The following is an 18,426-nucleotide window of genomic DNA, read 5'->3' as shown; positions in this document are numbered from 1 at the left end:
GGATGAATAGACTGAAAAAAGGCCAGGAAAGTGCAGTTGGATATGTGCATCCTCATTTCTTATACTATTCATATCATAATTAATAATATTTTATGCAAGAATGAAAAGGGCGTATTTTAATGCAACAAAAAGGGCAATTTTCTAGAGTTAGCTTAGAAGCAGATAAAGAAAAAGAGAAAAAAGTTCTGAATTGTTTCAGTGTATTGCAATGTGTAAATCATCATTACAGCAGGCAAGACTAATTGTAAGAAATTGACTCAACTTGTAGAGTTGCAAGAGGATTTCACTGTAAAAACATTCACAAATCCATTGGGTATATATTACCCAATAGCAGTTTTCAAATAATCTTGAAGCAAAGGTTAAACTGTCTCTTTAATACTCAGCCAAACTTCTTTCATAACCTTTCTCACACACATATTAAAAACAAAATAAAACAACATAATTTATTGCAATAATTTATAGTGTTTGTTTTTTTTTTTTTTTTTTTTTTTTTTAAGAAGTATGGAAATGACAACCTTTCACACTCTTAAAATATTTTGATCTCTATTTCATCACCACTCAAAACCAGTTCAACTTTCTATAAAATAGCTGGAGAATTTCTAGTATTTCCAGCTTTCTATTTGCAAGGAAAGATTTCTACACATAAAAAGCCTATACTTCCTGTCAATAAGGACATACAAACTCAGCAGAAAAATCTTTGTTCTTTCTGTACTTCATCATCCAACATGTTAAATTTGTAACAGTCTGCTTGTCAGCGCTAAAATATTTGTTACTCATTTCCCCTGTAAAGAACACAAAGGCTACTATTACTTTGACTTTTTTTTTTTTTTTTTGACAAGAAACGTGCGTGAATTCCTCTGACCTACTGAGGCGGCAAAGCACTATATGTGCCTATATTCAATGTGTCTCCTTAGCTTATATCACTATTCCCTTTTTTTCCTCACAGTAGTAAGCCTTTTAAACATTTTGTTTCACTAGTCCATCTGAGAAAAAAAAAAAAAAAAAAAAGAGCTCTTCCGCTCTTCCTAGGTTATTTGATTTATCAGGTATTTTTCAAGAGGGTTATAACTGATGGATGAAATGTCAAAAAACAGTTCATAACAGTGATGGCGATACTGAATTTTGCCATTAAGAACTATTCTGAAACATTGGTTTCAGGATAGAGCATGTTAATACCTATGATGGCTATGACAGACTCAATAACCATGCAGATACAGGAAAGAAGTGCTCTCCAAATAATCTTTATTAAAAGGGGGACTGATTCTAGCACTCTTTACTCCTTTATCTCTAAAGCTATTTGGCCACAAAGCACTGCTAGTGGTTCTTTCCTACCATGTCAAGCAACCCACAGAGCTGTGACAGAAAGTTGTTAATTAGTGCCAGCATAGTCCCACTGAAATATGAATTCCAGGCATGAACTCAGAAAGAACTAGAATCACTCTTCCTTCAATCTGTCTCTCCTCTATTCTCAAATCTTACTTGGTGTGGGAGTGTATTGGGGGCCTATTTAATGTTTGTGAGGGTGGCATTGTATTGTTTTGTTTTTCGTCCTTTTATGAATCATTGTTTTTGCTCTTGATTATTGCACAAGATAGTGCTAATGTTCAATGGTTTCACCTCTCAACAAGATAAAGAGAAGATACCAACTTAAGAATGTAATAAACCATTCTCCTATCTTCTGTCAGCCCAGTCACACAAATAAAGGTCTAAATCCTTTCTAGTCTTGCCTCTGAGCAATTTAAACAAATCATGTGCCCTGACAATCTTAATGCAAAAATACATGCAAGTAAACGAAAGCGTATTTTCTGTTTTAAACTGTTCACAACACAGTTTCAATTCTTTCCATTATCTTACTCCCTATGGGAACACTTAACACTTGTCTATATGACAGCAACTTTTCACCACACTCTCAAAACTACAGTATACATATGAAATGTTACTTGAAAAGATGCATTTATACCACTGTAAGACCTAATACAGAAATCTGAAAATTTATTTTATCAGTCCTTATTATTTCTGATAGAATGTTATTAGAAATCGTAGTGGCCATTCAGACAGTATGGGAAAGACACTAATCAACATTATTGCAGTGGGGTAAATAAAATATTTTAAAGCTACTAATTGCTTTTTGGAAACATTCACAGTTTATGGAATCAGGGAATTAGCCATAAATTACAACAGACATCAGCTATGCTCTAAGCAATCACCAAGCCACAGAAAGCATGTAATTAATTAATTGGCCAAGTATTGTGTAAGGTCCTCCTCAGAGTTATGCCTGCAAATAAACTGAGAAGTTCTTCACAACTGTTTTCATATTTGCTCACATGAACTGATAAAACAGTTAGCTGTTTGATCTAGTAAAACTTCTGAAGGCTTCTGGAAACTACATTTCACTCAGAAATTAATGTAGAATATTAACAATTTACTTCTTAATTAGCATATAAGATGCTAAAGGGATTCCTGAAGGGAGGGCAATTCTAACTGTAGTTTTTGTGTTACCAGAAAAATCTGATATTGTGTTTTTGCTATTACTTAAGAGATTGCTTTCAATATATATACAGCAAAAGTTGTCTGCTTTTACCTTGACAAGATGTTGAAGAATCAGAGGTAATAAAATTACGCAGTAAAATTGTAGAAGAGGAATTTTAAAGCACTAATTCAGTTCATTATCTTAATAGTTTTATAAAGAAACTTTTAGTTTCTGCTCCTAGATTTTCCAAACAACATGGAATCGTACCATACTTATGTCATTTTTTGTGTGCTTTTTATTTTTTCTCCTGCTTTGCTTGTGCAAGCATTACAGCAGAATTTAGTTTTTTCAAACACAAACTTCTCTAAATTAAGAAAATCTGTTTTCTGACATGCTGTATTTGTTCCTATAGGAATAGTCTTTGGATGAAAACAGGCTGTGTGGTCACATGAGTTCTCCAAACACAACAGTTAGAAATGATATCATGATGATTTATCTTGACCCAGCAACAGCACCTACCTGATGAGAACACAATTGAGCACCTAAAGAAATGTTCTAAATTATATGCAATTTACATTAAACAAATATTTTTTTGATATCAACATTTTCTTAGATACCATCTTGCTTTTATGAGCCATGGTAAAAGATTTATTCTCTAGAAAACTGCTATTCACATTGAAAATAAAATTGCAATTACTTTTGCACCTAATAAATAAATTGATATGCACCTGTTTCAATCACATATGCAGTTCAGTAAGAATGGATTATGGTAGTAGTGGCAGGCTTTTTATGTTCTATCAAAATTTTAATTTTGATACATTTTATTAAATTGTTTTTCTTTAGTATTTGCAATGTTGTTTAATACATAAACTACCAATCTAGAAAATTGCCACTACATTGAAAAACAAATTAAACAGCATAAAGGATTACTTTTCCTTTGCCTTGTAAATAGCTTTTAAAGTTTTAAACATGAAAAATACCGTCAAACATGAAAGTTTTTGTTAAAAGAAGTAAAATGAAAAAAAAAAAACAAAAACACACTAATTCAGACAAATATATACCACACATACACATACCGAGTGTATTAAACTCATATATTAAACTCATAAATTCATATTTTGATATTTATTTTTAAAGTTACTTCACTATTCAGTTATCATATTTCTTACTTTCACTTTGACTTCCATTTCTTTATGCTCTTGAAGTAATTCTTCATTTTCCAATAAAGACGAGCCTAGGTTTTGCTTGTGTACATAATCTCTGATGTTCTTCTTGTACCAAGATGTTACCTACATAAATAATATGAAGAATTTTCAGTCGATGAAAACTTGAAAAATGCCTGTCCGTTCTTTGAATATGTACAAGATGGTTTCATCTAAAAAAGCAGCCCTAATTTTCATTCTTTTAATTTTTCATTCCTAATGTTGATACTTTTATTCAAATGTTTGCATTAGTACTAATATTAGTACTAATATTAGTACTATATTAGTACTATTAGTTAATAAATACAGAATAAAAGGATTGTGATCAAAATAAACACATACTGGAATATATATATAACAAGACAGCTTTAATAGCTTTCAAAATGAAAAATATCCTACGTCTCACAGATGTGGACTTTAGCAAATGTCTATATGTCACTTTCATTAGTCAAACTGTTGTAAACTGCACAGAATGACTTGCATTTATTTCTACTTGATTAATTTTATGTACCTCTCACTTTCATTGTAAACTGCACATGGCAGGAATTCCTGAGTGAAGCTTTGTATTTTAAAATAGTAGTATCAAGTAGACTTCTTTCAACCTTTTCAAAGTCTGGAAAATCACCACCATAATTAAATAATTAATAGCATACTCAGAATTACTTTGTACTGCAGGTACTACGTATTTTTAAAGCACGCTCCAGATTTTTTTCCTACCTGTTCATGTAGAAGCTATTTTAAATAAATAGAAAGGATTCTAAGAGTGAAAAAACCTTAAAACTGAAAATGCTTCCAACACATCTAAAAAATAAAAAACAAAAAACTGAGCAAATTATCAAATTACTCAACAGAGCCTGGAAGGTAAACAATTTATGTTGCTGCTAAGCCTTCAATTTCTTGAGCATATCCTCCAGATGTGTATTTACTGACTTTTTTTTTTTTTTTTTTTTTTTTTCCTGGAAGCAATTTTTCACAGAACAGGGGGAGAAAACAGGATAAAAAAGCTCTTCAATCGAAATAAAGGTATCAACTTACCGGTTACCATCACTGGCAAAACAGACTCAACATCAGGAAAATTCAATTAATTTGTTGCCAGTTGCAGATTTAGATGGTGGATTTGGATTTCTCCAGGCTCAACCTCACTCCTTCAGTCCCAATTCTTCTACATCTCTACCCTCACAAAGCAGCACAGGGGGGCCAGGGCGTTACAGTCCGTACATAACAGCTTTTCTGTGCTGCAGCTTCCTCCTCACACTTTTATCCTCCTCCAGCATGGGATCTCCAGGGGCTGCAGTTCCTGTCAGGATACCCTGCTCCAAAATGGGCTCTCTGTGGCTACACTTCTGTCAGGGATTACTCAATTGACACACCTTCTCCACAGTTTGGGTAGCTACTCCTAGATTGCTTCTCTCCATGGGCTGCAGGTGTCCTTCTGAGACACCTGCGGGACCACCTCCTTCTTCTCCTCCTCCTCCTTCTTCACTGACCTTGGTGTTCACAGGGCTGTTCCTCACAGGTTTTTGCCCCACCCTCACTCTTCACCCTGCTGATGCAGCCCTTTTTCCTTTCTCAACTGTGCTTTCACTGAGGCACCAACAGCTTCACTAAAGGAGAGCTCAGCCAAGTTCTGCCACGGCACCCTTGGAACTTGCTGAAAGTGGCTGTGTCTGGCACAGAGCCACCCCAGGCTCTCCCCACAGTGGCTGCCCTGCAGCCACTGGCTTCCAGACTCAGTACACTTGTGAAACTGGGGGTATTTTAAGGAGGGGAATTCTTACACGTGTTAATTCAAAGCTTATACACATATATACTGTCCCATGCCATGCTGAAGCTCTTGTACAGTCAGACACTGTGTGAGACTGATAATACACTAGTGAACGGAAATTAAGTAACACACTTTTCTTTCTAAAAATTATTCACATCAGGAAAAACTTTGTTTTTCACACCCTTTCTTCCAGTATGTATTAAAGCACACATGTATACACAACATAAATTAAGTCTGACACCTTAATTCAGGAAGTTTGAACTTGAGCAGCTTGTAAAATATATTCTGACATAGTAATGCTGAACTGCAAGCATCATGTTTTCTTGTGGATGAGCTATTCTCAAATTAATTTCTCTACTATATTCACAATTAATTGACTACTGTTAAATACCTTTTTTTTTTTTTAATGTATTTTTTACTTGCAGTGCCAGTTGTGTGCATTTCTCTACCAACAGGTGATTTTCCCTAGCTATGAATTTATCTGTGTTTTCATATTGCTTTTATCTATTAGTGTATTTGAGTGGCTGATGCTTGAGTTACTACTTTGAGTTTCAAATAATACTTTTCTCATCAGGATCTGAAGACATTGTCAATACAATGTGCAATACAGTACAGATCCAGGGGACATTTAAGTCCCTCTCTTCAGAACTACACTACTAAACCCTTCCCTAATCTTTAATGCATTCATCTTCACAATATTGCTAGTGAAACATCCTTGTTTAATTTCATATATTAACTTCATAACAAATTAGGGCAGAAATGAACCACAGACATTTTAAAAGAAAAATGCAGCAATTCAATTTAAAATTATCAAGTACAGACTTACAAAGAAGAGAAGTAATAAAATGTAATGTGAGGAGATTGGCAGGGAGGAAATATCACTACTGCAGCATCCAAGAACTTGTAACGCCAAATTTGAGGAGGATGAGGAAACAACGCCAAAAACCAACCAACCAACCACCCACCCACCACTACTAAATGTGATGTATACCAGTCAAGAAAAGCATTTCAAGTCCATATATATTGCAGCAGTCCTTCTCATTTGTGAAGTTTCTTATTTGTGTACACAGAAGCATTGTGTGCTTTTTCTTTGTCCTTTTTTTTTTTAAAGGACTTTCTGTTTAGACAATATTCCCAAATGCAGAAAATACTTAGAATATTAACTCATAAGAGTAATAATTTCAGTTTTGAAGGGAATGTTTGCAACTGTGAAATATTAAGACCAAATAACCCATGTAGGTGCATGATACTTTATTAGGAATGCCTATATTCTCTGGAAAGATTATGTCTCACCAACGAGGGGATTCATTTGGTAGGATGTCAGAAATTCATTTTGTTTAAAGGTGTTGGTTTTTTTTGGTTCTTTGTAGAATGAAAGTCTAGGAACCATATGAAGTTGGCACACATATATAAAAATAGTAAGAGGAACTAAATTACCACTTTAAGAAAAAACAGCACTGGGGATCAGACATTTGGAAATACAAAAGGGGAGAAGTCTTGACCATAACAAAGGCAATGGAAAAACTACAGCTAAATTCACTGGTGCCATGATTTCACCACTAGCAGCTAGCAGAGAAGTAGCCTTAATTTGAATTGACTATAGAATTTGGAATAACTTAACTATATTCAGGTCTACATGACAGCACTCATTGTAAAATGTAATTTTTGATATTTATGAAAAAAGGCTTTTGCAGAATGTGCTGGAATCATATGTGAACTCTAAAGTTCACAGATGAACTTCATACAACATCTTAATGATTCAAATAGTTCTAAACATTAAAAGACAATGGTTATATTTGCCTCCAAATTGTCCAAGCTAAACTTGATGCTTTCATTCTAGCTATTGAAGCACCACAATGCTGGGCACAGCTATCAGAAAAAATCAGCAAAGAGCACACCGCCAGCAGATGTAGGCCATGTTTAGATGATTCTCTACAGCAGTGTTGGTGCATTAAATACTGCTGCAGATTTCTTCTCATGTATGTGCACGTTCACGTATGTATTTCCAGATCATATTTACTAGATGTTAGAATGCAAATATCAATTTTTCATAATGGAAATTTGGTTTCAAGTAAAGAAGTGGCAGAACCTTTCTATATCCTGACATATATAAATACTTGTAGTCAAGATCATAAACCTATTTATTATGCAAAGATTAAAAGGGAAGAATACCCTGAATAATTCACCAAGATAAAGATACCTTACTTTTTTTTTTTTTTTTTTTTTTTCTTTTTTTAGTCAAACTGCATTTAATGAAAAGAAAATAAAAAAGAAGTTGTGACTTACACCAAGATAGTTTGTTTCCTATATATCTGTCTGGACAGTCAATACGGGTGTACTAAACTGTACTCTGAATTTTACTCAGCTCTTATGTCTGCCCTTGATGCTACCAAGGACCAGAAATAATTTTAATTGTCTCATATATGCATGATTGAAAGAAAAAAAAATACATTCATAAATCTACTTCCAAAGATAATTAATTATGCACAAAATAGTCTAATCTGCCTTTGATTTTCATTAATGAGATTATCAGAAAATAGTATGCTGACACTTCCAAAAAGAAAGGTTAGACACCCTTCTCTAAAGGTATAATAAGTGCACTTACACGTATGAAAATACTGATAAAGAAACATGTTGCAATCATCTTATCATCACATTCCAATTAGAGATCAAAGGAAGGTGCTGCGTTTTTAAACTTTAAACTTAAACTTTACAGCTTTTTTTAAAGAAAACAAACAAACAAACAAACAAACAACAACAACGAAAAACCATCTGCATTAGTAATTGTGCATAGCAAAACAGAGGAGCAAAAACCCACTCGTATCCTGCACAGCAGAGCTCATCTCCAGTACACCACTTCCTCTGTATCCCCTGAACTCTCATTAACATCAGTGGGAGTTCAATATGCTCTTCTTACATATGTAGCAACATTTGACATCAGTCAGAGTTCAGTCCTGTACACAGACTAAAATATTAGATTTCAGATCTGCTGAGAGGCTTTGAGAATTGAATTTATCAGCACAGAAATATATGCATAATGTCTTAGAGACCAGAGGGAGACATTTTACATAAAGTCTCTAAAAGTTAATTTTCCAGTGTTTGTATTTAAATATGAATATATTACTTGTAAATGATGCAGACATTATACCAGGCTTGATTGTTAATGAATCATGATTGAATGGCTAAGCACAAGTATATTCTAAAAAGCATGATTCTAAAAACTATTTCAATTTGTCACTCCTTGCGTATACCAGCTTCAAACTGGATGCAGGTATGAGCTAACAGGTAGTTAAATACTAGCCCCTCTTTCCAGATAACCAGAAAACTTGCCAGTACATAACTGTTTTTATTCTTACTCTTTGTGATACAAGCACCTACCTGAAAGGAAAAGGAAGCATACACACATAACTCACTGCACAGCATTTTCAATTATCCTTAAATTAGGGTCAGTCTAGTTGCTCCCAAATACCTATCTGGTTATCTACCTGCTGTTTGGTTACTCCCAAGTATTTAGCCCTTGCACAATGGGGACAGGTAGAAATCTTTGGCAAAATTTATGAAGTTGTGTGGCCTTTACCATCTCAGGTAATGTGAATTGTTTTTGAAAAGTGTGCTTGAGTCAAAAAAAAAAACACAAACACATATTTCTCTCTTACTCTTCAATAGCAAAAATGCTTCCATTTGAGCATTCCTCTATATTTGAATACTATGTGACAACACAGGGATTATGAAGTAATTGTAGTTATATCTAATACTTTTTAATCAAAGGATTTTTTTTTAATCCTAGATGAAAAACAACACAGTTCCAATCTACTGAGTTAGACTGATACTGACAGTTCAATTCTTGCTGTTTTAAATTTATTAGAATTCACTAAACTTAAGATCTTTCTTTTATGCGATAGCTTTGTGGTAATACTGGAAAAAAAAAAAAGTGCCATGAAAAACAGTAACAGCAATATGCATCTCTAAGCAGGCACTAGATATTTTTTTAATGATTTGTGTAGAAATTGATAAAGCCTCCTATACTGTCATTCATTTTTCATTATTTCCATGTAAGCATATAATATTAAGGGCTTTTTTTTCAGCTATTTTATAATTAGATATTGAGATTAGGGCATTTGCATAGAGACCACACTATTTTTATCTGTTCTATCTAATCATTAAATGTTTCTTGCAGCTACTGCTATTGAGTGCTTCAGAAATAAGGCTGTCAGTTTGCTTGCGTACCTTAACAATTATGTTGTCTCTATGCAAAACTGCAAGTAGTTTTTTTTGTTGAGTAAGGTGCTTCTCAGTTTAAGCAACCTCACATGCAGAGCAGGTGCCTACAGAATGAATTATGGTTCATAGGTTGGCATTTTCCACTGATAGAATGGGGAACTATTTTGGAGGCAAGGAATGAATACAGAGGCATTACAATCAGAACTGTACTGTTTGTGGTCCATACAAAATTTTAACCTATTAACAAAACACTTAAAATAACTCAGCTTTAATCTTATTAGACTTCGGCAGTTAAATTTGCATATGTTCCCCCTTCTCAGAGCACGCTTTCTATCCAAAGACATGGCGGCAGAGCAGGACTCTCCCTGTATCTTTTCTCTGGTGAAGTCTGTGGTGTCTCTCCATAAAAATGACACACAAGAGTCTGCTGTTGCAGAAGTTCATCAAATAATGCACACCACAAACAGAGAAAAGTTATCTGATCTGAACACTGGGAGATGAAGAGTGAAAAGGAAAAGGGCAGTAGGACTGGAGAGAGGAAAAGAAAGAGTAAGATTCAGATATACCTAGGCTTTGAAAGGAAGGTACAAAAGCAAGATGTATTTGAGAGATTCAATAAGAGATGGGAGCTAAGCTGGGAGAAAGAAGAAAAAGAGATTGCAGGCATATAAAACCTTTAAACTATACAGAAACCTTACAATACAGAACAATACAGAAAAGACTTCTGATTTGACTCCAAGAACACAATAATCAGTCAGACTTTTAGTCACATGAATTTGCTAACTACGCTATATCTTCTCTTTAACTGACTGGTCCAAAAACAGCCTTCTGCAGCTATCATTGCTATTATCAGTTGCTGTTATAGCTCATTTAGTTAGAGAGTGTTCTGGGAATCTGATTTGAAGGGAATCTGGTTTGGTTTGAAGCACCACATTTGATAATTTAGAGAAGGATATATTTTTCAGAAATAATACAGAAGAAACTTACACTATGTAAATATTGCTTTGAAGGCATTAAACATATTAAAATAAATTATGAGGATGTTATATATAAAGTCAAATATTCAAGTTAGGATCTCACAGAAAAAAAAAAAAAAAAAAAAAAGAGCCAGGGATGTTACCCTAATAAATATACTTAAGCTCCTTTTCTACAATAGTTTACTGTGAAACAGTCCTTGATTTTTTTTATTGTTTTATTTTATTTTATTTTTAAACTGTGGCTTTCCTTACTATTATGTCTTACCTTGTTCTCTTGTTGATGCCACAAAAAAATTTGCAGAACCTGCTCCAGTCCTTGACGCTGATGTTTAAGAAATCTGTCCAGTTGCCGCCGCCTGTCTTGTAGCAGTTCAAGGAGACTGTCAATTTTCAAGCAGCTGCTATGGGCTCCCTGAATTAGCTCAGGATTTGCATTTGGCCCTTCACATTTGAATCCTTCTATAAATTCAGTTAGTTCTTGGCTTTTGTTTAGAAGTGTAAGCGACTTTTCCAAGAGCTCTGTAAGAAAAGAATTTCACAAGGAAAAAATAATAATTTGTAAATCTAATACCATTTTTCAAATGTTACTCAAATATTTTTAAAATGGCATACCTATTAACATACACAAGCATAATACATTTTCATTTAACACAAGAAAAAACTGCTAGAGAGTTAAATTCTTTCAACAGCATATTAGAAAAAAATATCATATTTGTTCTGAGATATTTTTCAAAAAATTACTCAGGGGAAAACAAAAACTATCCAAGGAGTCAGCACACACTCACACCGCCAGGAGCAGAATATTGTTTGTACCTTTTGTGTGTTGCTCTTGTTGCAGAAGGAGTTCTTTCAAAGTGTCAATATTGTCAAATTCTTGAGCATTTTTTAAGAAATCTTCAACTTGGTCAATTTTAACAGCAAACTGCATTAGGAAAACAAAGGGTGGGAGGAAATGCAATATAACTGTATTTTACAGAATTCAATCCTCATTTCCGTATTATAGGGCAAAATCATTAGAATTTGTAAGTTCTTGAAAAAAAGCATTCTTAATGACTGATAGATACAGTTTTTCAGTGCATCTTCTTTTGAGGTTTGCATTGACTAAGAGGACCCAAAATTCAGTTGTAACACTCTGAAACTACAGTTTCAGTTGATGTCAATCATCTTTTAAATATAGACTTCAAACACACTGCAAAGATAGTCTTAACGGAAATATCTGTTAATTTTAAAACTTTCAGTAAAATCTCATTTAACAGGAATTAAACATTTAACTTAGATCTCCTTCCCAGAAATTATTTCCCATGTTACCCAGAAATTATTTCCCACGTTAATATGTTGATGGAAAGAAACATTTGAGGGAAACATCAGACAGATACAATCTTCAAAGCAATATTTTTAAGGTAGTAATAAGTAGAAAATTTAAGCTATATTATGGTAAACATATTAATTGCCTGTATTGGGAAGCAGCATCTCTGTAATGAAGCCTAAAGTTAGGTTACTCCTTACAAATCATTCTGCCATAGGTTTCATATTTTAAATATTTTAACATGCTATGTTTCTTGGAGCAGGTCTGGTAATCTGCTAAAGTTGTTAAAAATAGGATTGAAATTCTTCAACTTGCACCTTTGTAGGCACAACTCAAAGTGTGTAGGCACAACTCCAAGTATGAGTACCTCAGAGCCTAGGCACATATAATGTATCTTAGTTAACCTTTATAATTCTATTGCTTCATTTCAAGAATGAAGAAACCAATAGAGTTCATATTTGCATTTCACTGTAATAAAAGATGTTGAAACCTATGATGAAATTAAGGAAGATGAACACCTGTCTGCTTATTCTCCCTTTTCTATTTTTCCAGATTTCCTTCCCTTTTGCTCTAAAAGAAATGTATTATTTATCAACATTTGGGATTTGATTTCTGATTTTCGTTAAAGAGAATTCTTGAGGTAATGTTTGTGTTCTATCACAATAAAACAAAGATTTCCATAATCACTGGTTGTCATATAAAGAAAAGACTTTCCCTAAGAAGTTTCAGTTATTCCTATTTAAATAAATATTGTGTTTTGTTGTTTATTATTTAATTTCCATCTGTACATAACAGATATGATTTGTGCTACGATTCAGCTGCTGCCCTGTGCTTTAATGATATAAGCCTGTTGCTTGAACAATTCAACTACCCCTTAAAGGATTTAATTTGCACTAGGTCAACATTTTGTGGTACAGAATTTATCATATGGAATATGATCAGAATCATATCAATATGATAAAATCATATCAGAATTTATTTACCAACTTTGTACTCATTTCTTCATATAATACACACGGCCAGGACACAACAATTAGTAGTAGTCTGTTGATCTTACAGATCCTTCATTTGGAGCTCTTGGGACAGTTAGCATTTGAATGGTTGCTTTGGTAATTTATATGTAAACCTTAGCCATTGTAGAAGGAAATTTATCAAGTTAAATTATTAAACAATTATTATAAGTTCCAGAGATGATAGGAAAATTGAAGGCAGGGAGCTACAGAAATTATCACCACTTTGACAAGGGTGAGAGACACAGAGAAATTAATAAGCAGGGGAAAGAACAACATTCTGAAATCTGTCTTCTGGACTCACACAAATACCTTTTTGTGTATTTATGCAAATGGCAGTCTTGAGCAAAGGACATGGAAGTCTTGAGTAAAGGACTGGCAAGTTAGACTACTGTTCAGTTTGCAAGCATAATTACAATAACTGTATGTATATTATAGTGTAAAACCTTCTGTGGCCAATCATCAATAATCGTTAGTGAAGACATCTGAGAATTCAGCTCTTCCAGTGCCAAATAATTTGAATCACAATGAATGAAACAAACTCTGGAGAATGTCCACAGTCACTGAATTATGCATTTTAGGTTTTGCTCCAGTTCCATTTTTCACTGTTACTTTTCTGTCAAGTACAAATCTTGGAGAAATCATGACTAAGATCTTTTTTTTTTTTTTTTTTTTTTTTTTTTTTTAAGATTTTTGTTCCATTTCATCCTGAACTACAGAGTAGGAGGAAAAGAAAGGATACATTAAGAAAATAATAATCTCTTGATCACTTCAACCCTTAGGAATGCAATAAACTGTTAACATGTTAATTTAACATAAAACATTAACATGTATAACATTGTTCATTAACATGTATTAACATGTATAATTAACATTAACATGTATAACAGAGTAAAAATACAATGGAAAGAGTTTCTGTAAGACATGAAACGTTTCCAGTTAAGAGACATTTGATTTAAAAACAAACCTCCAGAGCATTTTCAAAGAACACTGAAGTAAGTTCCAGAAGTGCCTGTCGCTTCTCTAACATAATGATGAGAGCATCCCATGCATCTCCGAGTGTCTCTGCCATGGCATCATACACCTGACTCTTGTCTTTGTTCTCCTCTGCAGCCTTGTCTGCCTCATGCAGCAGGTTCCATACTTGGTCTTCCAAAGCCTGGGAAGAAAAAGATAATGAATTCTGTAAACAGAACCCAAAATACAGTGCTAATACTGGCATCAGGATACTTTTTCAGTCGGTCTGAAACTACCCATGAATCTCTCACTCATGCTCTATTTCCAGCTCCTAAAGATATGAGTGTAGCTGTTAATGCTTGTTTCATTGTGAAATTCTCAATTTCTTCTGCTCTTAAGAGGAAACATTTTTATGAAAATTCATATGAAAACAAGTGTTAAGGGTATTTATCATCCTCTCTCTAAAATTTAGACTCATTTACTTTTACATCAGTTTAAGCACAGGAGCATTCCTGGAAGTAGTATCAATACAAATATTTTGGATCTTCTTCCACATGCTGTCATGCTCTATTGATATTAAATGAGAAAGAAAATTTTTAAAGCTTTGGTATTTTTTTTTATCTTGTAACTTACTAATAAATCTGTGATTACTTCAATGCTATCCAGAAAAAAGTAGTTTGAACACAGCATGCATTCTCCAGAAAACACCAAATACATGCAATGTTTCAAGGATCAACTTAATGCATATTGCCAAGGCTGGCCACCAAATAATCAATATTCTCTGGTCAAAACAACCATTCTATTGTGTTTCATTCCCTTTAGTAATTGCAGCACAACAAAGGTAACTTTGTTAAAGAGGTATAAGCTGGGCCATTTCCAGCTTATATTTAAATGTTTAGTATCAAGAAAATTGATTAGTGTTTGTTGGCTTTTTTGTTTGTTTGTTTGTTTGTTTTTTCCTATCTCAGTCTTCATCATACGCATGACTAAAAGTGTCAATTTCTGCTGTTATTACAAGTGCTATCACATGAATTTGTAATGGGAAAAGAAATCTATATTAGGCAAATTAAAGTCCATGATAAATCACCCTCATGACACAAACTAATGAAGACTAAGAAATTGGAAAACTCAAAAATCTCTTGACAGTTCAAACTGTCAGCTTGAAGAGGCTCATCAGCTGCTTCTAAAAGCAGTACTGTAAGAGTGGTATAAAAATATGGAATTTTTATTCTTTTACTGAAAAAAAAAAAAAAAAGAAATTAACTAACCTTCACATACTGATTAACTCAGAAAAAAAAATAATAATTTTTGTTGGCTTTACCCAAAATGTGATGTATGAAAGATGCATCTGTCATACTATAAGTGCCAAAAAGGGCACCAAACAAACCTTCTTTTTCTTGAAGTACATGGAAAAGTCATTATTAGCAGCAGCTCGAATTACACTAATGAAATTAAATACACTTAATGTTTAGTAAAAAACCCATGATAAAGAGCACCTAATAAAAACCCAGTGTTTTAGAGAAAAATACAAACATTCCATTTTATTTTCTGAATACCATGAAGGGAAAATACTGTTTTCTAATGTCTCAGTAAAACTAGCTCTTTTTGTTCTGCTGAATCCCTTTCCTAATAGCCTCATAGTATAGAAAAAGATCAAATCCACCAGATCCCATATTTAAGTATGCAATATATATAATATATAAAATAATATATAGTATATATAAAAATATATACAAATATTTAAAATAATAAATATATAATAATATATATAATGAATTATATATATATATATATAAAAATCCCCCAAATGCCAAATCCCATATTTAAGTATATAATATATAATAAAGGGTATATAACATATAATAAAGGGTAATTGGATCTCTTTATACTTTCAGTACAATTTGAATTTTATTTCATAAACTAAAATTAAATTTAGTCTTAAAAAAATAGTGTGTGAAATAGAGTTATATGGCAGGTGTTGCCAGCTCCATGCTCCCTGCACAGCAGACAAAATGTTTTTCAGACAATATATATTATTAAGAGAAGAGAAGTGAAGAAAAATGTTTACTTGGCTCTGGGGCCAAGGAAGTGCTTTGCTTTAACCTTTGTATAGCATGTTTAAGAAATATTTGAAAACTGTCAAAGACAGTACAGCAATGAGTGTGGGGTAAGGAGGAACAATACATTTTGCAGGTAAAATGGCCTACAGTTAAGTCTTCTAATGTTCAATTCACTCAGAGTTTAACTTAAATAGCTCTTTAAAAATATCCAACAGTTTTTCCCAAGCCAAAAACGTTCTGAATAATAATAATAATAATAATAATAATAATAATAATAATAATAATAATAATAATAGAAGTTGTGCAATGAATCGCATCTTCACCTTCCTAACCAAAAACATAGATTGTTCATTTCTGTTTTTCTTGAGACAGCAGAACTTCATGCTAGATTAAAAAAGCATCGAGGGTTGGATGAGCAGGCAGAATGAAGCACTCCATTCCTATACCGGCAACTCCAGAACACTGTTAAAACAGCAATGGCAGAGTCATTTGGATAACCCATGGACGGTTGCTCCTGGGCATCTCTTTTTCAGATATAAACTGCTGTAGTAGAATCCACACAAATAATCATTTTTCCAGCACAAATGTGGTGGCATTTGTTAGGAGGATAGTCTGTGAATCTCTCAAACCGAGCAACAAATGCTATATCAACAAATACTTTCAATTTAGTATTGCTTATGTGAGCTAAATCAATTGATGAATAAAAATAAAACTTTTTTTTTTTTAATCCCATCATAGTTACCGTGACTATTTACAGAAATGTATGATTTAGAATTTGATCATGATAGCTGAAAAATCAGTTTGTATGTATAGCTTTATGGTCCGTATGTACGGACCATAAAAAAAAAAAAAGCATGTGCTTTTTTCAGCCTTACAAGTAGTATTTTTATTTTACAGAACATAGCCAATTAACAGTGATTAGAAACATATGAAAATTCACTTCTTCCTCTACCTCCCAATATTTGCATTGACCCTTACAGTGGAAGGAAATCAGCTCCTGCTTTTCCACTTTTATCTACAGAAGCTAGAATAATCTAATGCCTTGAAGCATTGTGATCTGCTCTGTTCATTAGGTTTATTAATTTTATTGAAAATTTTCAGACTAGAACCTGCACCAAAAAAAAAAAAAAGGCAAAACAGCAACAGGCAGATGGAATTTATGGTGCCTTTTGACAGGCTATTTTGAAAAAAAACAGGAAAAAAGGCAACATTTTATTGTGTCTGGGCCATAGAAAAAACATACCGTTAGTCCCTGCTGAGGAAATTCAGAACATTTCCACACATCCTTGGAAAGGTGATGTCCTTTAGGAAGGACATCAGACTTGACATCAGACCTTCTCCCATCAGACTTACAACTATTGGAGACCCAGGATCTGAATTTCCTTCATCAGGAGTAGCTATGACTCTAAACTGAATTTAATCACAAGAGTTTTTTCCACACTCAAGTAATATCAGTTAAACCACTTTAACTTTTTTTTTTTTCCCCAATTTCCAGATTTTTTTCCATTCAAAAAATTGACTCATGGAAAGCAAAATATTTCACAGTAACCTGAATTTTGATGGAGTTGTTTTATTTTTGTTTGTTTGGGGGAAGTATTTTTTGTCGTTTTAATTGATTTAACTTTACAGAGCCTTATGAAACCTTAAATTTATTTAAATTATTTTTGAATCAGATGTTTTAGTTTTCTGGTTTGGTTTGGTTTTCTATCTCTAAAATAACAGAAAGAAAAATCAGAACCATACATTTCGATATACTTATTGTTTCAATGAAACAAATCTGTGAAGATTTTGTTTCCTGGAAAAGTTTTTTTTAACAATTAATGTTGGGGGAAAGAAAAGAAACACAGCTCTGATTACATTATGTTGTTATTTCTCAGATTAACAATTATGGGATATGAACACATCCAGAGTATTTTTCACTTCGTATACTATTTTTTTCCTTTTGTGATCTTGCACTTTAAAGCCCCCAAAATAGAACTGTTTCTCTGAACTCAGATGAGCTGGCACAAAGCTCGCCAATATAAGCAATGCCTGGCATGTAATCAAAATGGAGTTTGTACAAACATGCAGCTTCTGCTGTTCTCAATAAAACCACATCAGAAAAACATTGTTTTAAAAACTACAGGGCAAATTCAATTTAATTGTGAAGTGCTATTTTTCCTCTCCATTTCCACACTGTTGTATTCACCATACTATAAAGGAACACTGGTTGCTTGAAAGAAACAATGTTCTGATTAAGATTTACCACAAACCCAGGCTTGTGGTATACATGACCATTGTCACAAAATGCAGCAGTTGTGCAGCCACACAGCACTCACCCCTCTCATTCTCAGGGCATTCCATTTAGCCTGATATCATACCAAGGAAATACAAGGAAATAGATGAAGGTCTAGAAATTTGTGTTAACATTTTTTTTTATGCAAGCTGTGATGGATAAGATAGTACAGCTTTTGTATTT

General features: G+C 33.3%; 1 protein-coding gene across 1 annotated transcript in view; it reads right to left on the bottom strand.

Annotated features, from left to right (window-relative positions):
• The window catches only part of CCDC141 (coiled-coil domain containing 141), a gene marked incomplete at its 5' end in the record, with an annotated part of 79,655 nt that overhangs the window by 52,181 nt on the left and 9,048 nt on the right, over nucleotides 1-18,426 (bottom strand). Inside the window, 4 exon segments of the mRNA XM_084289357.1 lie at nucleotides 3,640-3,759; nucleotides 10,901-11,154; nucleotides 11,449-11,557; nucleotides 13,919-14,110. Coding sequence (XP_084145483.1) covers nucleotides 3,640-3,759; nucleotides 10,901-11,154; nucleotides 11,449-11,557; nucleotides 13,919-14,110 — 675 coding nt within the window.

Source organism: Netta rufina (assembly GCF_964035555.1).
Source record: "Netta rufina genome assembly, chromosome: 6".
NCBI lineage: Eukaryota > Metazoa > Chordata > Aves > Anseriformes > Anatidae > Netta > Netta rufina.
Note: the sequence above shows the minus strand (reverse complement) of the source record. Positions and strands in the feature narration are given on the sequence as shown.